The 23,852-nt window shown below is 33.6% G+C and overlaps 3 protein-coding genes across 3 annotated transcripts in view; 2 read left to right on the top strand and 1 right to left on the bottom strand.

Annotated features, from left to right (window-relative positions):
- The window catches only part of LOC106120978 (uncharacterized), a gene marked incomplete at its 3' end in the record, with an annotated part of 73,623 nt that extends 72,054 nt beyond the window's left edge, over positions 1-1,569 (bottom strand). The window contains exon 1 of the mRNA XM_013316449.1: positions 1,134-1,569. Coding sequence (XP_013171903.1) covers positions 1,134-1,569 — 436 coding nt within the window. The remainder of the gene's footprint in view (positions 1-1,133) is intronic.
- Positions 1,570-2,692: 1,123 nt separating this feature from the next.
- LOC106121068 (uncharacterized) lies at positions 2,693-4,502 on the top strand. Its single transcript, XM_013316560.1, has 2 exons — positions 2,693-3,552; positions 4,073-4,502. The coding sequence occupies exons 1-2, from the start codon at positions 2,749-2,751 to the stop codon at positions 4,484-4,486; spliced, it is 1,218 nt and encodes a 405-aa protein (XP_013172014.1). The 5' UTR covers positions 2,693-2,748; the 3' UTR covers positions 4,487-4,502.
- Positions 4,503-12,446: 7,944 nt separating this feature from the next.
- Positions 12,447-14,428, top strand: LOC106121089 (uncharacterized). The gene is made up of 2 exons (XM_013316584.1): positions 12,447-13,295; positions 13,986-14,428. The coding sequence occupies exons 1-2, from the start codon at positions 12,492-12,494 to the stop codon at positions 14,397-14,399; spliced, it is 1,218 nt and encodes a 405-aa protein (XP_013172038.1). The 5' UTR covers positions 12,447-12,491; the 3' UTR covers positions 14,400-14,428.
- Positions 14,429-23,852: the final 9,424 nt, after the last annotated feature.

The following is a 23,852-nucleotide window of genomic DNA, read 5'->3' as shown; positions in this document are numbered from 1 at the left end:
CTGCACCATATATACATACAACTTTGCATATAATTGCATACATTACAATTATACAATCAAAATTTACTCCGATTTACTCATACTAGTATGTTAAACATAGGTCCCCTAGCACAAGGTGAAACACAAATAAAAAAAGAAGGAATAGAAACGTCCCGGAGGCCTAATTTAGTTCTCTTTCCCTTCCCATCCTTTTTCTTATAAGGAAAGGATGGGAAGTGGAAGCGGATTTTCCGGATGAGAGAATGCATGGAAAGGGAAAATATTTTCTTTCTGTGCATCCTCTCCTCCGTCGATTAAAGGTAGGCAACGCATATGCAATTGGCTATGGCCAACACTCACTTCGCTATTTCAGCTATTTCAGGTGGCCGCTCGCTCGTTGGCCACTTTATGATAAAAAAACAAAACATATTCCAAATTGTAAATCACAGTGTTTGCCAAGAATCTGTCGACGTTGAATGACACGTGGAAAAAGTTGACTTTGTTATAAATATTTGAACTACAATATTATTATACAAACTACGTCAGTATAATTTATCACAATGCAAATCCTTTAATTGTTCATAAATTTATTTGTTACAATGACTTGGGTATTATTGTTTACACAAACTAGATATGACAGATTAGTTCACATAACTGTATTTTATGGCAAGAGATATTAAGAGATACTATACTATTGTTTTATAATAATTCAACAATCTTATATCCATCATAAATATTATAATGAAACTAGAGGCAGAGGAACACAGAAGAAAGTATGGATGGACAGTATGAAAGAGGATATGCGTAGGAAGGGGTAGGTATGACGGCTAGGCGGGCCCACGGAAGTAAGCTAAAGCGTTCCCGTGGTGCCCGCCATAATGCGTCAGAGGGCAGTCAGGTTTTAGTGGGTATTCTGGTCACCTTCTGTGGCCGGCGAGTCCCACACTCCCTACGCCATTGCACCGCCCGGCGTAGGCGTGCGTAAATGCATTTCCTGACCATAAAAAAAAAAAAAAAAAGGTATGACGGCTGATAGAGATGTATGGAGGAGTAGTACATACTGTGCCGACCCTCCGTAGGGACGAGGGCAGGTTGATGATTATTATAATCAAAGTGTGTAGTCAAGTATGAAATCTTATTGGTTTAAGACTTACCATCGTAAATGACTCCTCTAACAAGTTCGTCAGTGTCGAACACCGCATGGCTGACTGTCAAATTAATATCACTATCTTTCTCACTCAACGTAACTATATCGGCACTGTCACTTGGGATCCTTGCGAAGGCACAGGCACCAATCCCCTTCTCACTTACACTAACCACATCACTCTTTGTCGTTGTTTCTATATCGTTTGTCGTTGTCTCATCATAGATTGCTGCTTCATCAACGGGTACGCCTAATATAGTCTCTAATTCATCGTCAATGTATTTCAAATTTTCTTTATCTTTAATTATATCGGTATCGAAGTTGATAGGTGGTCCAGGAGATCTACCAGGTGCGGGATCTCCACTCGGCAAACTGAGCGTGCAACTGTAAGGTAGTGAGGCCAATATAATTGTGGTAGTTATAAGATTTACGATGTATCGATTCATCTTGTTCTTGTATTTTCGTTTTGTTATATTTTTGCATTGCTGTTCCAGTTTTAGATATATGTACGTCATAAAAATATTCGATAACATGGCGTATTTAAGCGAGTTTGTTTTGATTTTCAGTTTCTTTCATGGTGTTGGCAGCACCTGTAGAAAAATAATAACATGTTTAGATTAAATTTATAAAACAAACTACGTCATGAATGAAATTTTTATATAATACGAAATACGACGCAGTTAACGTGTTTATTACATTTACGATTTTATCATCTTTTATCATCAAGCGCTGAATTATTTTTATCCTTAAGACTAAATGTTTTAAAGCAACTTTGAATTATTGTCGAAGATGTTATTAAAGGGTTGTTTTCCATGATCCATATTCATATAATGAAAATATATAATTCAATATTCAGTGAGTTGAATAAGAACTTTTTGCATGTCAACATTTTAAGAAAAATATTTTTACAGCCAGTTAGTTATGTAAATATTGCTAAAAAAATTTTATAAGTATAATTTTATCTTAATTGTCGGCATTTAAAAACGTAATAAAAAAGTAAAACGACATTGTCGTGTATGAAATCTCAACAGTTGGATAGCTTGTACAATATTTATTTTGCAACGTAATTAATTAAAGCGTTGTTCACAATGAACATTTATGAAAACAAAATAAAGTGAAAAACATGCTTCTTAGTTCTTAATCTACCTCTACTTTTCTCTCCTTCTTTCTTTCTCTCCCTCTCTCTGTTTGTCTTCTCTTCATCCTACTTCCTGTCTCATTAGAATTCAAGGGACCTTTCGTATTCTATAGTATACTAAGTTTTATATTGACACTCAATTTCGTAGAGAACGGGATGAATAAGAAGGAGAAATATATTCTTTCTATGTGTCTCCTTCTGCAACTATTAAAGGTAAGCTAGGCTACATATCTGTAATTGCTGATTTACCATCTTAAAATATTAAAAACATTTCATAATAGAACCTTGTATCTGTTAAAAAAAAATTATTGACTTTATTACGAATTTACTATCATACATTTTTGTTTTTTTTTTCTTATACGTCTCAAGTATGAAAGACACCTAACATTTCAGACCAATATAAAGTCTTCCGTGAATCAAGATAATTTTATTTCATCGGTACTTCACAATAGACGGTTCATCAATCTACAAAAATTGTGATTTCAAAATGCAAGTTGAAGAGACATACCAAGATTTCGATACAACAAAAGTAGTTTGTACGAGCAAAGAACTACCATGCAGCCTTCAAGCGTCGTTGGAGAAAATAGCTCAAAAAGAAGGTTATCTTAAATATAAAATACTAAGTAGGTCGATATCCACTGAAGGAGGAAATTATATGGCTAAGTTGTATGAGGTAGACATTAAAGGAAAAACACCGGTCGGTGAAAAGGAAACGAATATTTTTATAAAGCATTCCATTCCTGAATTTAATTTAGCTGATGTGTCAGAAATATATTGTAGAGAACTGTTCTTTTATAATGAAGTGAGCAAAGTCTTTACTGGACTTGAAGACGAAGGCAAGATCCCAGTAGACGAAAGGTACAGATCAGCTAAATCTTACTATGAAAGTAACTCAGAAGCTATTATATTACAAAATCTAGCCAAAGATGGTTTCACAACAGTTTTTAGAATGGATGTAATGCCGTTAAGGTTTGCTGAATTATCAATACAACAGCTCGCAAAGTTTCATACTTTAAGTTTAGTTATGGAAAGGAAACGACCAGAATTTTTTGCAAAGAAAATTAAAAACTTAAAGCAAATTATGCAATTTGAGGAAAAAAATCTGGATTTCTGCAAAAGAATGTTCGACACTTCAGTAGCAATATTAGAGACAGAAACAAAGAAGAAATTAAATGGTAATTATTCACAACTATTGGAAAAGTATAAGAAATATATAAGTGGCGATGGAACAAAGTTTAAGTGTCTATGCCATGGTGATTACAGAATGAATAACATATTAATGAAAATGAAGGTATAGAACAAGATTTTACAAAAAAAAAATTATAACTTTTATAATTTCTTCATTTACCTCCATCGATTAATACAAAACATCATCTCTTCTGTGGCAAAATACTTTTAAACAAAAAATTCCATATTCTATTTATTAAACTTATACAGGGTGTCTCAAAAGGTTACGTACATAGGAAGGGGGATGTGGGGAAGGGTAATTTTGTAACCGATGACCTACAAATATTGCTATATTTAAAAAAAAGCTATTATGTTATCGTCAATAACCCTTTATCAATATGAAATAAAAAAAACAATACAACTAACAAAGACTTTAAAGAAAATTAAAATTGCCCCAGAAGGTGTAAAAAAATTTAAGTTTAAAAAAATGCCATTTATTTTTTTTAATACCCAGAGGGGAATTTTTATTTTATTTTTCTGGTGACCCTTGTGACCACTCCTATCATCCCCCTTCCTATGTACGTAACCTTTTGGGACCTATATGTGGTCTTGTCCGCTAAATGTAACTTATATTTCTTTTTCAGGAAGGTGAAATAACAGAAGTGATACCTGTCGATAACCAAATAATATTATACGGTTCTCCGATGGCTGATTTCGTGTACTTCATTTACGGAGCCACTGACAGGGAATTCCGAAAGAATCATTTGGACCATTTAAAGGACCTGTACTATGCAACTATGAAGAACTACCTCAAATACTTTGAAATGGATGTAAATGAAACATATCCAAGAAAACTATTTGAAGATAATTTTCATGAATGCACAGATTTTGGATTATTATCTTTGTTATTTTTGGGTCCATTCTTTTTCGCGGACGAAAACGAAGTTCCAGATTTAAGTAAAGATGATTTATCAACGCACACAGTTAGCGTTGATCTTAAATTTAAAGATAGATTACAAGAAGTCGTACAAGAAATGATTGAAAATGACAAACTATAATAAATTGTGAATGTAATTGTTAATAGTTTTCTTTATCCCTTACTTTTTAAAACTGTGTGAACACTTTATAAAACTATCCATTAAAGTATTCCTCACCTTCATCTGAACAAACTGCCCAATCTATAAGGATACTTTTGCCTCAATAATCTGTCCTGATTTGTCTAACATCTAAGTCGTCCCTACGACCGTAGTATTAGCTTTTCAGTGTAACAATTGAACAATATCTCGTCTGTCTTTCTTTATTCTTAAATATGGCATAACCTTCGTTTCTAGTACACTTTTAATCACAACATCTGCACTTAACACATTTTTTTTCTGACAGGCTTTAATAATATCCTTAAATAAAAAATTCGCACACTTAATAAAAAGTTTAAAAATCGTTCAATATTATTGTAAAGTCTGTAGTAATATATCCTCTCGCCTAAATGGCGCCAATAGCAAAACTAATAAAAGATAAGTAATTGTATTTTGATAAGCATTATACTTAGTCACGTTATCTGAACTGTTTATGACAAACAAACAAAATCCTAATATATCTTTCATGTAAGACATTTATGTACCTTCTATAAATTGCATCAAATTACATAATTAAAGAATTAAAGAGTCATACACACTTTTTCCTAAGAGTATAAGAAGCTAGATTTGTTTTTTTTTTTATTTAAATATTAAATTAATTTCTCTATTTAATCTTTAACTTTGACTAAATTTGCAAAACTAAAACAAATACGATTCTAGAGTTGTGAAAATCTGCTCTGAATCGGTTCAACAGTTCGGAGCAATAAGCTTGAACCGTTGAGCTACGGCTCTTCATTTTCAGCTCAAGGCGATGTATTAGAATTATTTGTGTGAAAGTACCACGAGCCCCCTGGTGGCAGTTCGTAACATGAAACGCAAATAACTCTATGCATACAAATTGAATTGAAATGCAACCCGGTTAACTGATCTGATTCACACCTTTGCACCGTGAACATAACCATCAATATTATTTAAGTCACCCATGACTATACTATTCACATAAAATTCTATTTTATACTAGAAATTACTTTACTTTAAATTATCTCAAATGTGCAATAAGCCTTGTTGTCCTAAAAGATATAAATCCTTCGACAAATTGAGATAATGTTATTGTACTAGAAATTGACAATTAAACTACACCTAAGATTAACAATAAGAAAATGGAAATTGAAGAAAAATATCACGAATTTGATAGAAAAAAATTAATTTCTACATGCAAAGAAGAAATACCTTTGCAACTTCAAAAAATATTACAAAAAATATCTCTGAACGCCGGCTATTTGAAATATGAAATACATAGTAGACCAATTTCTACAGGGGGAGCAAATTACCTCGCTTGTTTGTATGAAGCAGATATAAAAGGGAAAACTAAAACAGGTAAAAAAGAATTGAACATTTTCATAAAACAAACAATACCACCAACAGATATATTAGATGTAGCAGAGTTGTATGATAAAGAATTATTCTTTTACAACGAAGTTAGTAAGATTATATTGGAACTTGAAATTGAAGCTTCGATACCAAAAGAAGACATGTACAAAACTGTAAAGTTCTATCAAGAGAGTAATAAAGATGTTATAATACTTAATAATCTTACTAAAGAAGGTTATAATACTGTTCATAGAATGGACATAATGCCGATTAGTTTTGCAGAATTGTCTGTACAAGAGTTAGCAAAACTTCACAGCTTAGGTATAGCTATTGAACATAAGAGATTGAATTTTTTTAACAAGAAAATTAAAACTTTAAAACCATCAATAGAATATAAAGATAAAAACATTTCGATTTGTCAAACATTATATAACTGTTCAGTACAGACTTTGGATGGTGAAATTAAAAACAAATTAGACGCAAAACTACCGGAATTATTAGATAAATACATAAATTATCTTACCGGTAATGGGACGAAGTTCAGATGTTTGTGCCACGGTGATTACAGGATGAATAACATATTGATGAAAATTACGGTAATTTATCTACTTCTTACTACTAATATAAATGCGAATGTTTAGATGGATAGACGTTTGAATGTATCTTGGGAACGGATCAACGGATCTTGTTCAAATTTGGCACAATTATAGAACATAGTCTAGAAGGACATATACTTATTAATATTCTTTTAATGCACACGGACGGAGTCACGGGCGTCAGCTAGTATTCTGTACATAAGCAATTGACTGGCAATTTTCAATTTGCTCTAGCTTAGTTTTAAACTAAGCACACTATTAAACAGTAGTCACTCATTGGTCGAAGTCCGACGACTTTTTTTTTGTAATTTCATTCGTTCCAGTATTTACTGTTTTGTTTAAGCTAGCGCTTGACCATGATCCGACCTGATGTTAGGTGGTGATGTGGTCGTAATATAATACGCACTAGCATAGTAAATGCCTAATACGACTTGACTATAAATATTTACTTAAAACTGGATACAAAGTTTACGCTATAAATAATATTATTATTATTTTCAGGACGGCATTGTGTCTGATGTTATAGTTATAGACTATCAATTTCTATTTTACGGATCTCCAATTATCGATTTCTTGTACTTTATTTATGGTGGAACTGATAAGGAATTTCGAAGGAAGCATTTAAAGCATCTTAAAGATGTATACTTCGGGACTATGGAAAAATATTTAAAGTATTTTGAGATTGATATAAAAAAAATATACCCAAGGAAAACATTCGAAAGAGAATATAATGATTGTTTGGATTATGGTTTGCAATTTATGTTATTTTTGGCACCATTATTTTTTATAACACAAGATGATATATCAGATTTTAAATTATCAGAAGACTCGGAATACAAAGTTAAATTGGACGATAGATTTCGTACCAGACTTCAAGAAGTTATTGATGATATGATTGATAATGGAAAATTATAAGAAAATAATTAATTTAATTTTTCCCAGTGGCGGTATTCATTATGACGAAATTAAATATTGGAATTAATTATTTTTAGCAAAATCGAAAGAAATAATTCTTGTCATTTTAAATAAAGGACAAAATGTATATCTGTTTATTAATTATCAATCTTACTAATATAAATGCGAATGTTTGGCTGGATGAATGTTGCAAGATATCTCCAGAAAGGATACATGGATTTCGCCGAAATTTCTAATAGATCTAAAACATAGCCTGGAAACATAGGCTACTAAGTTTTCTTTTAAAGTTTCGCGCGGTCGCTTTCGAGTTTGACATCTACTATTTTTAATATAAAATACATTAAATTAAACAGTGATTTATAGAAATTTAATGTAAAAATACCATTGAAAGTTACATTTTGCCTACTTTTTACAATGTTATTAAAATGTTGCGTTTGTGTGTGTGCATGTGTCTGTGTGTGTTCAAAAAATGCTAATATTTTATAATATCTACTATTTAGACCTGAACAAAGAGAAAAGGTTTAACAACGTGATAAGATTATTTAATTAAACTGTAATGATTATGTTTTATATCAAAATTACCTCTTGATATAAACAAAGTAAATAGACACAAGATATATTTATCTATGTTTCCGTTGATAAAATATTATCATAATTTAAAAATAAAACGACACATCTTACTTCTATTGTATTAAAAAAATATTAGCAGTAACGTGCAAATTAAAGAAAAACTTAATTAGTAACCTAGTGTTCTTCCAGGTTATGTTCTACGTTTGTCAAATTTAGCTGTTCTGGAGTTTTAATCCATCCATACTTACATCTAAACATTCGCATTTATAATATTAGTAAGATGTCACCCGGGATTAGTGTAGCTTCCTAACAGTTAAAAAAATAAAAAAGTAAAAAAAATAACATTGGTTTAATATTTTTTTAGCCTGTTCAAACAAATACATCTTTCCTCTTTATAATGTAAGTATAGAGAAATATTTCTTTTGTTCGTCAATAAAGATATAAGATTATACAAGGGTCAAATGAGTTTTTTTTAATCTCCTTTAATGAAATGCCTCCTATCCTATCTTCCACGTTACCTAGCATATATTAACAATATTTATCTTAATTTTTATACTAATCTTACGTCTCACTTCATATTTATATTATGAAGAAAGTTTGAATGGATAGATGTTCGTTAACACGTAACCATCCAGAACAGATGAACGGCTACAGCCTAACATAGCTAAGAGGATACCCGTTATAACTAAATAAAAACACTCACATAGACTTCATTTGGTGTAGGCACCGTTATAATATGATAAGAAGTTGAAACAATGTAACCTTTTTTTAATTCTATATAGACGGAGTCGCAGGCGACATCTAGTTACATTATAAATCAGACGTCATATAAAAAATAACAATAACGACCTCCAAATTCTTATATAATTAACAATATTTACGTAATATAACAATGTACATAATACGTAACAATTTACTATCTATAGATTAGATATCCATTATCTTTATATAATATTTACTTAACAATAACTTGCTATATACTGGTACAACTAAGACAAATAACTTATGTGTGATATGGTTTATATCATCTTAATATAATGACACTTTTGTGATAGACAATATTTTGTTGGATGCATGAAAACGTCGAATCAAATTGCGCAATACCACGACCAAACAAAAGACGATTAACGAGACATGGATTAAAGTGACGACAAAATTTTAATCGACGTTCTCTTTCCAACCTTTTCCAATAAGAAAATGATAGGAAGGCGTAGTTGATTTGGCGCAAGAGGCATAGGAAGGGGAAATATTCTCTATTTGTGCTTGACCTTCGTCGATTAAAAATAAGCAACGCATCTGCAAATAGAGATGTCTATGAGCAGCGGTCACTTCGCTATTTTGACGAATTAAATAACTCGAAGGTTCACCTTCTTTTTTTCTTACTTCTATAATATTTGTTCTTATTAAACAATTATCAATTCCCAGTGATGAAGAAGAGACGTAAATAATTGTTAAAAGAATAAAAAGATCGACGACAAAGCTAATCTGATCTGTTGTAGTTAGTAATTGAAACGTAGGAATGCAATTACTAGGATTCAATTCAAAGTAATACTATTAGAAAGTGTTGCATCAATTAGCATAGTCCAGGATTGCATTCGCAACGTTTAACAAAACCTTTATCCTATTAAGTGAACGGATTTCTTTGTAATATATTTACATCGAATTCAAAAGAATGTCTGTGATTGCATTGATTCAATTTGGAAGGTAATTAACTTTAAACCTAGATTTTATTACAGCCCAGCTGAATCAGTAAAAATAGCCTTCTAAATACAGAATAATTCTCATGAATATCATAGTTTTTTAACGTCTTTTTTATTTTTTTATTTAATAAAGATACTTACGACACTCTCTAAAGTATGGAATGACTGTGTGAAAGAGGATATGCGAAGGAAGGGGGTAGATTCGGATATGACGGCTGATAAAGATGTATGGAGGAGTAGTACATACTATGCCGACACTGGATAGGGATAAGAGCAGGTTGATGATGACTTACGACACTCTATCTTCCTTGGAACATCCATCAATTTTTTGTACCCTTCTACTGCTAGACGTTGGAATTTTAACGAATCTTTGCCTATTTTGCGCAAAGCGACGGGCACTGTTTGTCCAATCTCAGATGTTTCTTAATCAAATTTCTTTCTACGTCCAACACGATTATTTCCTACACCCTATCAGAGTTTCAATGACTTCAATCTATCCATTTGTTTCGAAACGTGTAAACAAACATATTACTTTTAATTACAATTATAATGGTTACAGTATAAAATGTCATTTTTTAATTTACATTTCTGTTATTTCCATAAATTCTGGGCATGACCTCGTTTAGAAAAAACAACGGGCAAACTTTTTCCCGCGTCATTCCAGGGAAAAAATCGTTTGTTACCTACCGTTTGAAGGTTACTGACCAACTTACGCGCATTTCAACCGACTTCAGTACGGTTTCCCGGTAATGAAGTAAAAAACGAAATATCACTCCGAATCAATATTGAATATTTACTTGACCTGGCCAATAACTTACTGGCTTATTCATTTGTACATTTTCCCAGTATTATACTAAAAAAAAATTACATGTTTATACCAAAAATATATTCTTAACTAAAGAACTTTTTAAATATAATTTAAAAAAAATCAATTAAAAATCGATTAAAATAAAAAAAATACCGAAAAGTAACTCGTTTATGAGTAATCTGTATAAAATATTTTGCAGATATGTTACCTAAATCAGATCATACACATTTTTTCCATTTGCTGTATGATTGAGGCTTGACCTAATTCATTCATATTGATTTTTATACGTTTCTCTATTCACTAAAACCTCTGCTCCAACGGTAGAACGGACCGATTTAGTTTTTTTAATCTTTTCTTTAATCTAACGCTGGTACTGGTGAAATACTTAGACTTTCGTTATCAGCTAGTTAGCTTGGGGACATAGTTACACGTCCCCACCGAGGGCACGGAGCCTACCCTTTTTTTTCCAGAGCGGAATGTTTTATGTATATTCCGTGCCCCCCGGGGGGGGGGGGACGCGGTAGTTATGTGGGATTCTCCTCCATAGCGGAGGCATACCCACTAAACCTCTCTGTTCCTCCAACGCATCGGGACGGGGCCACGGTCACGCTTTCGCTCTCGTCCGCGGCCACGGAGCCTTAGACTTTACAGGACTATAATTTAACAACGCAATATAACCAAGAGTTGTCACAATACTTGTCAGGAATCCAAATGTGTCAAAGATTCTAACGTCTGTTCAATAAAGTCAATAAAGCAACCGTATTCATTTGTCATCCTGCAGTACTGTACCGCCACAATGTACTTTGGGTACCCTGGAAATGAGAGCTACAACACTACCACTGAAATGTTGGTGTTTTTGAAACTATTCAGTAGTTAACTAAATACGTAAAACGAAAATTTTATACCCCTTTTTAAGAAAAATTAGCGAACACATAAATACGTTTTACTCATATATGTTAATATGGAAAAGAAGTATTTATATCTCCTTTATAGTCAAAGGCTTTTATTTAGAATTATGGTTGATCAAAAGCAGAGGAAGACCAAAGAAAGTATGGATAGACTGTGTGAAAAAGGATATGCGTAAGGGGGTAAATTCAGATATGACCGGTGATAGAGAAGTATTGAGGAGTAGTACAGATTATGCCGATGCTCTTTAAGAACAAGGGCAGGATGCTGATGATGATGATGAAGAACAAAGTCTAAATATCGAACAATTAGCGAAAATACATACGAAGTCAACAACGTGCAAGAACTTCTATCTAGAGTTTTAAACTACGTGTCAAATTCCTTTACGTAATTTGTTTTACAAACAAATGATTCAGCAAGTCATATGTTATAAAGTTAAACGATTAATTAGGTAATATGTAAGTATATAGAAGTATTAAAAATGCAAATATATATAAAGATAATGAAAGAAATCTAGAAAATGTTATCAGTAGGAATCAAGAAAATCAAACAAACATTCTCGAAGACTAATCCCGTGTGAAATTTCCAGAGATGGCGTGACTTCTAGTACATTATATAATAATATTAAAGAGCTATTCACAGTTAAAATATTTCTCACAAAGAAATAAATAATGTAGAAGTAAACACATAAAGTGACGAATTACATAAAATAAGGTTATTTGTGAAAACAAAAGAAAGACGAGTATCCAAGAAACCGTTAAAAATGGACTAGCCATCAATGTATAGAATCTATGTCTTTGGTTTCATTCAGACTAATATAACCTCCTTTAGTTGTCTCAATATGAAAACAAACCGAACACTTCCTGGGAATAAAATAAGATTTTCTCAATACGAAAGAGTAATATAAAGAATGTACTGTTGAACACATCTTCATCAATGCTCTTGGAAGACCAATTATCTTAAAATAGATTTTCACCTCTGTCTTATCTCAAATATAAAAACATCTCAAATATGACATTACCTTTATATTGCTATATACCTATATATATAAACTCACTCGCAACTGAAAGTAATTTTATTCCATTTGTAACTTCCTTATTAGATTGACGTTGATAAAATTAAAAATGCAAATCGAAGAGAAATTACAAGATTTTGATACAACAAAACTAGTTAGTACGCATCAAGATGAACTGCCTTGTCAACTTAAAGCGGTATTAAAGAAGATAGCTCATGAAGAAGGTTATTTAAACTATAATATTCTAAGCAGGTCTATATCCACAGAAGGTGGTAACTACATGGCTATGCTATATGAAGTAGACTTAAAAGGTAGAACCAATGAAGGAGAAAAAGAAACAAATATGTTTATAAAGCGAGTCATATCACAGGAACATGTAAAAATAATCAACCTTTCCGATATTTATTCTAGGGAACTATTTTTCTATAATGATTTAAGTAAAGTATTTAAAGAATTGGAAACAGAAGCTGATGTACCTTTAGATGAAAGATATAAATCTGTAAAATCTTACAATGAAAGTGATACGGAGGCAATAATAATGCAAAATCTTAACAAAGAAGGTTTCACAACGATATACAGGATGAATGTAATGCCACTAAAGTTCGCGGAGCTATCCGTGCAACAATTAGCAAGATTTCACGCCTTGAGTTTCATCATTGAACAAAAAAGACCGGAATATTTTGAAAAGAAAATAAAAAGCTTAAAACCTTCAATACAATATGGCGATGATTATGTTGAATTTTGCAAAAATATGTACAAAGTATCATCAAACCGACTCAGTAATGAAATAAAGGATAAAATAGATAAAAAAGCAGACGAATATATGAAAAATTATTTGACTGGTCATAAAACTGATGTTAAATGTCTCTGCCATGGTGATTACAGAATGAACAACATACTATTGAAATTAACGGTAATTTAATTTTCTATTACATTGCTATATGTTTACTGTGATCCCTTAAAGACAAGAAATATTGCGTGGTGCGATCTTATCGAATCTTTGTGAAGGCACGAGGAAGTATTTTCCTAGGGTCGTGCAGAGGGTCCGGTGGATTCCATTGGAGATCCCAGGACCCTGGCAGTCGCACTTGTTTAGCAACCGAGGGGGTTTTAGTAAGAATCTCACATAACCCTGTCTTTCATCCAAAAGACTGGGTATCTCACGAAGCTTTCCTCCACGATACAATAAAAAAGTGCTTACTGTCACATTACTTCAAAACCTAATTAAATTTCCCATCGTAGTTTACATAGGAAGAGACCTAATCTTTTTTTAAATGACTACTGTCATTTTTTTTGTTATATTGGTAGTTTACATTTGTTTAGAATTGAAATGCAGAGCCTAAATATAACCTATCAAGATTATCAAAAGCTTAGAAAAAACATATTTTTTCTAATACTAGTTTTAATTTAAATGTAACCTTTTTCTTTATTGCCAGTATTAGTTACAATTTAATATTTTCTTTTTTGCCAGTATTAATTAGAATTTAAAATTTTTCTTGATGGCCAGTGTTAATTTTAATTTTACATTTTTCTTGATGGCCAGTTTTAATTTAATTGTAACATTTTTTTTATTGCCAGTGTTAATTTAATTGTCACATTTCAGGAGGGGGAAATAACGGATGTGATTCCTGTCGATTACCAACTAATGTACTACGGATCGCCAATTGTAGATTTCTTATTCTTCATATTTGGTGCTACAGACAAAGAATTCCGTAGAAATCATTTCGTTCATCTAAAGGATATGTATCACGAAACGATGGAACAGTACCTTAAGTATTTTGACATTGATATAGACATAGTGTACCCAAAGAAGAAATTCGAAATGGATTTCGAAGATAATTTGGAGTTTGGTTTAGAATTAAATTTGTATATCGCACCTATTATATTTACTTTAGAAGATGATGTACCAGATTTTGATAAGGTTGATTTATTAGAAGTAAAGGTTAAGTTAGACGACAGATACTATGAAAGACTGCAAGGAGTTGTTGACGATATGATTGAGTGGGGTAAATTGTAAAATAAATCTGATAAGTAATAAAGATATTAAAATTTTGTTATTCATTTTACTCTCCAGTACCTTTTTGCAGAACCAGAATTAGTGTATGTGATTTCCAAGAAATGGGACTCTTACCATGATTAAGCTGTTAGAGCCCTCGATATTTCTTCCTTTACACGTTACTTCTTACGAACGTTATTATATTAAAAACAACGAAAGTATAAAGTTATATAGTGAACGTATTTATAATTTCAAATATTTTTTCAAATGTCACTTGAGTTATAACGATTAATTTAACAGCTTATGAACTGGATTCATTTAAACACCTTCAAAACAGTTCATTTTTTTCCATAAGGTGGCAAACGAGCAAGCGGCCACCTGAAATCGCTGAAATAGCGAAGTGACCGTTGCCCATAGACATACGCAATTGCATATGCGTTGCCTACCTTTCATCGACGGAGGAGAGAATGCACAGAAAGAAAATATCTTCCCTTCCCATGCATCCTCTCATTCGGAAAGTCTACTTCCACTTCCCATCCTTTCCTTTCATTCCAGCACTACTGGTTTATTATACTGGAATAATATGAAACAGGCATTACAAAAGCAAAGTCTTAGTATATCTCCATCATCTATTTGATTAGTTATATTAAAGACACAGACAACAAAGGTAAGCTTCAATGTTGTACAAAGCGCAATTTCGAGCAATAAATTTTGTAAATAACATTGCTATTTTGTGATACAGCGCTTTGAAAATGCAAAACACTCCCTATAAAGTTATATATTGTCTCCGAGGAATGCTATTTATATATTACTAGCTATCGCCCGCGACGCCGTCTGCCCGGGATTTACAAAACTCAATAAGTAGTCTATGTTAGTATAAGTTAGTCTATATGTGTTGTGACTATGTTCTACATCTATGCCAAATTTCAGCCGTTACGTAGATACTTTCAAACAAACATCCATCCATCCATCCATAAATAAAACTTATGTTGTTATACTTAGTTTACCGTACGCATACACCTCATTGTTTAATAGGTTACTGCTAAAATAACATATTATCTGGTTTTTATAAGAGAACCAGATGCGACCGACGATACGATAATACGCGTCTCTTTTATCACTCAACGATAGAAGAGCTAGTATAAATATTTATAGATCAGAACCCTGGGGTAAACAGACTGATAAAGTCCAAGCATTGTTGTAATCATTCATGTCCAGTAAATGCGGGTCCTTAGTCTGTATTGTTTACATGGATCGGTAGATGTAGACAATAGATATGGCAAAGTATAATTATGTAAAATAACATGTGTTTTGAAACTAAAAATAAATGAACACGAACAATTTCCGACAGAGGGCGCGGCGCATGTTCAAATTACTTTTTCGCATGTGCAAGTAACACGTAATGCTGTTTTGTTGCACGAATTCATAATGACGCCTTACATAAAGCAAATATTATGATAAACTGGATATTTCTAGTTACTAGTGGTTTTCCATTGGTCGAAATCTTACTTATATTATAAATGTGAATGTTTAGATGAATCGATGGGTGAATGTTTGCTTGAAGTAGAAGCATCTTCGGAACGGCTGAACGGATCTTGATGAAATTTGGTTTGGATAGTCTGGAAGAAAAAATAGGCTACTAATTATGTTTGTTTTCGTTTCACGCGGACAGAGTCGCGGGCGACAGCTATTTCAACCACAATTCGTAATCATTATGCGTGTCAAATTTCAAGGTCATTGGCGTATTCTCCTTAATAAGGACTATAAAGTTTCCAGTTCATGTATTAAAATAATATTAGACGTTTTATTTTAGTTTTCAAATATGGAAAATTAATATGTTTATTACTGAAAACTATATGCTTCTTTAATTTAAAAATAAATACCGTGTTATGGTTTGGTACCACGCGGACAAAGTTGGGGGCTAGTTCTATATACGTATATAATATCTCGTATATATAAACAAGTAAATAAAACAATGAACGTTATCTTTACACATTCACACTTATAGCGATTACTTTTAAGTACACTTAAAACTCAAGTAGACACAAACGTACAGAATCAATATAGTTATTTCAGTTACAAAGGTTTACGACGGTCAAAGACCCAGTTTAATTCTATACAGAATTCAGTTATTGATAATGATTTAAATTGTTTTATATCTGGTTATTAAGATAATTGACGTATAATAATTAAAAAGAATAACGTTTTTGTTTGTAATCGATAAAGCCTTTCGTTAGAAGTACAATTTCTATATAACACAAACGTTTATAAATCTATGTTGTCGATAATTAGCATGTATATTAATTAAAAATTGTAACTCTAAAATTTAAATAGAATTGATTAATAAACGTGCAATCAAATGATATTAATTTGTCGTTAAAGGCGGACTGGACTGGTTTACTGTCGTTACCGACTTGAAACAGTAGTGCGGTGACTTCGCAAATCTTTGAATTTCTTCACAGATATATGCAGGTTGCGTCACAATGATTTCCTTTATTGTTAGAACGTCGGATAAACGGTACATTCGAACCCTTGGCCTGCTGATTACAAATCAAGTGCTTAACCACTAAGCCACTGACGCTTTACCTAAAACGAAATCTCAGTGAAACAATATCAAATAACGAATCGATTGAATATAATAACAAATAAGATTATGATACATAGAAATTCAAGGTCAATACTTCCACTTATAGTGAAATGTTATCAAAAGAAAGAACTAAGCGTCCTTGGGAAACTGAATAGGTGGCCTTAAAAACATTTGAGCCTATGATTAATGATAATCCGCGTATAATAAACCTACAAGTACGACCTTGATCCATTTACATAATGATTTGCAAAACACGAACGCATAATGTCCGTATTATCTTGGGTATTACATTTTCTAATCACAGCAGATAACCTAAATAGGCTTTAGAGGTACTTTTATTAACATCATCATCAGCTCACTATATGTACCTACCGAAGGGCTCGGAGCCTACCCTAACTTAAGGGTGACTAGGCCTTATTCAACCACGCTGGCCAAGTGCGGATGGTTGACTTCACACATATCTTTGAATTTCATCTCAGATGTGCAGGTTGCATCACTACGTTTTCCTTCACCGTAAGAACGTCGGATAAATGTACATATGTAAATCGGAAATCGAAAAACTCAGGGCCACCGAAGCTCTATTTTTACTTTTATTAACAAAATAAGGTAAATCCTTCGACTACACCCATAACAAAGAGCTTGGGAGTGGCAATTATCAAAGTGTATTGAACATAGAAAACAGAGTTGAAAGGCCGATTTTTGATTTCTGCGTTTGTTCAGAGGAATTATTTTCTTCTCTTACATGTCTTTTACTTCTCGCTAATATTCCTCGTCCGTGGCCATGTCCGTGTTCTTAAAAAACCCGTAGGGGGTTTGACTGAAATGGAATCGTTCGTTCAGGAGTTGAAAAAGATATGTAGCAACAAGAAGTTTAGCAGAAATTAACAAAATTTTCTATACGGTCTACGAGAAAAAAAATGGGGAATCTCTGATAGAAAAAAAAGAATCTTATTCTATCCATATGTAACTACTGTCAGTTATTTATAAAATATTTTGATACATTATTGTTTGGTTACAGTCGGCAATTGTTTTTGATTTTGTAGTACAAAACATTTTGAACCGATTCCAACGCGATTTTCATTTATCCAAAGTCTGCGGTTTCACTTTTTATACTCGTCACATTCGCAAAACCCGTTGATCTGATTTAAAAACGGTTTTAACTGTTGAAATACTGAACTAAAATGATTCGTACATTTTGACTTCGTAGAAATATTTATACTATGAAAATGAAATGCGTATGAAATCGACTACCATTATCTGATAGTCGTATCGGTGAATGAACTGAGCGAAGAGCTTCAACCAACATCTCAAGAAGCTCTCGCTAAACAGTTTGATTAAGGGCCAGATACAAAAGGCAATTATCCTAGAAACCGCGCGCATCGTGAGAAAGTTCCTGTCTGCAGCCCTGACCACTGGTTATTTGAGTCATGGGATTCAGCACATCATGAGTTTAAACACATGTAAAAAATATATTGTACTGACTTCCGTCCGTACTAGGCTAGCTTGGTTAACTATGGGCCTTGTCAACCCTAACTTAGATAGGCTAGAACCCCTCGATGAGGCTATGAGGTCTATAAGAGCTGACCACACACTTTTAATAAAAAAAACTAAAAATGTGTTTTTATACGAGTATACGTCGGTATTTCGGCAGTGTCCTCTCCCATTTGGCTATATAAACGTGTTAAATCATTCAAGCGATCAGTCCAATACACTGGACACATTAATACAACAATAATTATTATTTATAGCTGTATAATATGGTAACACATCCAGTAATCTGTTGGCAATAAATTAACTGTTATAGCAACATTCGACCATACGTCTCCATTAGCGGTATGACGTCATAAATCTCACGGTTGACTAAATGCTCCACAATCGTTTGGACAATTACAACCACTTAATAAACTTAAGCTCACAGACTTCGATGGCTGGACCACCTCATGAGACGAGGGAAGATAGAAAGGCCAAAGCAGCATATAACGGGACCCCAACTGGCCGCCGACCCATCAGTCGACCCAGGTACCGCTGGCGAGACGCCGTAGAGCTGGATCTGCGGGAGCTACAAGCGATGGACTGGCAGGAGAAGGCGCAAGACAGGCGACTTTGGCGATCTCTTGTGACGCAGGCCAAGACACACTTTGGGTCGATGTGCCAGCGGAGTAAGTAATAAACTTTTATTAAACTGTAAAATATGATAAAATAAATAACAGAGAGAGATCTGGGTCATCATCAGCTCACTATAAGTCCCTACTGAGAGGCTCGGAGCCTGTCCTTAGTTAGGGGTGACCAGGTCATACTCAACCACGCTGGCCCAGTGCGGTTTGACTTCATAAATACCTTTGAATTACTTTGCCGATATATGCAGGTTGCATCAATGTTTTCGTTCACCGTAAGAACGTTCAATAGTACATATGTAAATCGAAAAACACATAGGCACATGGACGGGATTCGATCCCAGGACCCGAAGATTACAAGTGAACCCTCAGCCACCGAGGCTCTGGATCTAGGTCGATATCGATTCATACAATAATAAGATTGTTAAATAATTAAATTAAGCTAATAAATATCCTCTTATCTTTCCTTTCCTAGCTTTAGCAATAATATGGTCCGATGTTTAAATGCACAAATATCTGGATTAAGAGGATGAAGGGAATAGGATTAAGGTAAATGTGAGATTGTCCTCAAAGTCATTAGCAAGGATCGCTTAAGTAATTTTTCAAAGGAAATCATCCTCGTATAATTTACGAGTTTGTAAGTCGCGTCGGATGAAGGCCATTTGCTAAATCCGAAATAAATGACGCGTTAAGGTGGCTGACTTCGGCACTTAAGTGTTGCCATTTGAACAGAAATGATTAATAGTCTGCGATTTGAATGGATGTCTAAAGTAACCTTGCTGTTTGTCCACCTACGTCCACCAAGACTTGGTGGCACCAGGCAACAGCATAAAACAGCGTTAAAAGGTGACAAAAGAGATAAATTTTATAGACCAAGATCCAATGCAAGCAATCAATTTAAAGCAAAACAAAAAACAGGTCGTTTAAACTTTAAATGATTGCATTTTGGAGCATTCTCGAGGTATTTAAAGACTAGGGTGTTTTTTAAACAACTTTGAGCAACATAACTTTTTTTTTTATATCATAAGGTGGCAAACGAGCGAGTAGCAACCTGAAATCGCTGAAGTAGCGAAGTGACCAATACGACTTAGGGACCTTCAAGAAGCGAGCATACCATTTCTTTAAAGGCCGGCAACGCATCTACAGTTTCTCTGGTGTTGCAGATGTCCATGGGTGTCGTTGATCACCTCGGTGTTCCCGCCGCTCGATTGCCTCCTTCTCTTATAAAAAAAAAGTGACCGTTGCCCATAGACATACGCAATTGCATATGCGTTGCCTACCTTTAATCGACGGAGGAGAGGATGCACAGAAAGAATATATTTTCCCTTCCCATGCATCCTCTCATCGGGAAAGTCCACTTCCAATTCCCATCCCTTCCTTATAAGAAAAAGGGTAGGAAGGGAAAAAGGACTAAATTAGGCCTCCGGGGCGCACACTCATCAGCCGAAACGCGGAATTAATTCCACTTCACGCCTGTCTTCTGTATGATCGTGATATTTTACCGGGCGAACCGGGCCGATTGGTGCGAAGATGTTAAAGCAGGCTCTACCACTTTTAAAAAGGTACCTAAATTTCGAACTGCTATTGTTCCTAACTCTATCAGAGATCTACTAAGAAAGTCGCAGGTGTTCTGCAGTCTCATAGGTCTGTCTACTATAAGATCTTGGCCTATTTTTATTAAAATAGAACACAACCTCTTTTATTGGCATCAAACAATTTATTACTAGTTACTTTGTTCATTATACAAGCTTGTTTATCCTTTGTGTTTTAAATTTTGTGCCGTTATATTTGCGCGCCATTCGCCTAAAAATGATTGACGAGGCGATTCCGGCGCGGACGTACGACAGGGGAACAATAACGGCGGCCATTGTGTCCGCCATTACAGAGACCGCATTGTGTTACAAATTGTATGCATCACGATAAATATGTTCGAATGATGAGTCTTTTACTGCCCTCAGGGTAAATCGTCACTAAGGGAAATACTTAGTTTAAGATGTATACGGCTTAAACGGTTAGCGTTGTACACGTAAAGTGATACTAAGGGCACAGAACGCTTGATTTAATTGACCGATAAATAATCCTGAGGGACACAGATGAATTATTTAACTAGCTGTAGCCCGCGACTCCGTCCGCCCGGTATTAAAAAAAACTTAATTAGTGGCCTATGTGTTCTGCCAGACTATGTTCTACATCTATGCCAAATTTTGGCGAGATCCGTTCTGCCGTTCTAGAGATACTTTCAAACAAACATCCATCCAAACATTCGCGTTTATAATATCAGTGTGATAATATGATATGTTCGTCATCATTTAATTACATTTATCTATTTTCTCTCCAATGTTTCTAGATTTATTCCTATAAAAGGAATTAAACTCTTTTGGTTTACTCTTAGTATAATTAAACGATTTAAAAATATAAAAGAGTAAACGTGAGTCGAAAATTTGATGTTGAACAAAAACAATTTTCGCAATTAACAGAACGAAATTTCTTTCACACAATAAGTACCGCACGCCGGGGCTTTTAAAAGCGTATTTTGTAAAAGCATGATTACAAGAAAATGCGGTCTCTTTTAGAATCTGTTTAGTTCCACTTTAAGAAAGAAAAGACGAACGAACACTATGATAATCCAACCTCTAGTTGGCTCATATCCGACTCAAAGGACTATATTATCATGAAAAAGTACAGTGACTCACTTCTCAGGAAAGTTTAACACTAAGGGACACCCTTAGTGATGTATTCTCATACTAAATCTACACTAAACGGGTCTGCAACACGTTTCCATTTAATTCATCATCATCATCAACAGCTCACTATACGTCGCCACCGAGGGGCTCGGAGCCTACCCTAAGTTAAGGGTGATTAGGCCATAGTCAACCACGCTGGCCAAGTGCGGGTTGGTTGACTTACGAAATTAATTAATTACGAAATTTAAATTCATCACTAAAGCTAAATATATGGGGTGACAGATTTTACATTTTAACACAAGACAAAAACATAAAAAACTTTATATAATATGATTTAAATATAAATATGAACGGAAACATATTGCTCAAACAATGAAAATGTATGTAAATATAAAAGTCAAAGAACGTGTGGACTGAACTTATTTATTATTAAAATAAATGAACGTTGAAGTCCACAAATATCGTAAATATAAAGAGAAAAATAATTTTAACAGACAAAATACGAACATAATAACTCTAGAGTAGCCAAAAAAAGGCAAAGAAGTTACACACAGCACTCAATGTAAGAGCACAAAGTGGTCAGATATAAAGGTAAAGAAAATTACAAGCGCCATACTGTTTTAATTATTGAAGTACTAGCTGACGCTCACGGCTACGTCTGCATGGAATTAAAAAAAAACTTAATTAGTAGCATTATTTTTCTTCCTGGTAATGCTATACGTATGACAAATTTCAATGAGATCTATCCAGCGTTACTGGAGATACCTTTCAACAAACATTCATCCCAACATTCGCATTTATAATATTAGTAATATTTATAATGTCACAATATATAATTATTTATGTTCTGACGGTGAAATGTTAACCGGCAATATGGCGGCGACCGCAGTAAGTTCACGAAATATTCATTTATCACAAACAACAATGACATATGTCGTACGTGTAAACATAAAATTATTGTATTGTTAAAACACACTACGAAGGGATCGCAGAATAATCTAGCTATCGCCCGCGACTGTGTCCGCGGAGAATAAAAAGAAATAATTAGTAGCCTATGTGTTCTTCCAGACTATGTTCTCCATCCATCCGTCCTAATTTTATCCCATTTATAATATTAGTAAGAGAAAAAAGTAAAATTTTACCAAAAAATACACGCGATCTAATCTACAACCTCACAACATAAAGAGGGAAAAGGTTCAAAAGGAGCTTAAAACATTTATCATAAATGGATCTAAATGTATCGGTTTTCATGATTAAATTTACTAAAACATTTTCCAATCTATACAAGCATTTATAAACTGGTAGATGTTGGGAGTAAATAGGCAAACTAATGAGATTTATGTGTCTGTTCCAGGCGATACTTTACAAGGTTTTGTGTTTCAAATTGAAAGGGAAGCGTCCGGTCGAAGCTAATAGTTGTTGAATAAATAATTACTATATAAACTTGAATAAATGTACGAAACAAATTTAAATAAAATAAAGTGCATACTTATTCAACATAGAAATGTATAGTCATCCCTTTTACTCGCGTATAAAATAAAAGAGATAACGAAACAGGCAAGAATTGTATACCTTAAGTGGCGAAGGACCGGCGACATTGTTCACAGAACGGACGGCTGTTGGAACCGAAAAGTTTTGGAATAGCAGCCAAGGACAGGTTGATCTGCAAGATGGATAAGGTTGCGGCAGTATCCTGGATGCGTGTAGCACAGGACTGATGGCGATCCCTGGGCCTATTCCCAACAGTGGGCGTCATATGGCTAAAGCGCAATAGTAAATAGAATATTTGAACATTAGGAATAGTAAAGTATTGAAAATAATTCGTCATTAAATTTAAAAGGAAATTGTAAAATAAAAATGTATTTAAACACATAACAATATAGAAAGCAGGTCATTTAACCGGCAGTTCCAATAACCGCGGACTTTCACTGCGCTATTTAATTGAAAACGTACACGGAACTCCACTTCGCATTACAAATAATATCTTTCCATTATTGTTAAAGCGTCTACAATTGCCTTCATTCTTAATCAATTTCAAAGTTTAAGTACGCAAGTAAAGTGCTTATTATTTTTAAAGTACTTTACGTCC

Source organism: Papilio xuthus, unplaced genomic scaffold (assembly GCF_000836235.2).
Source record: "Papilio xuthus unplaced genomic scaffold, Pxut_1.1 DF826945.1, whole genome shotgun sequence".
In the NCBI taxonomy this organism is placed as follows: Eukaryota; Metazoa; Arthropoda; class Insecta; order Lepidoptera; family Papilionidae; genus Papilio; species Papilio xuthus.
This window is presented reverse-complemented; position numbering and strand designations above follow the sequence as displayed.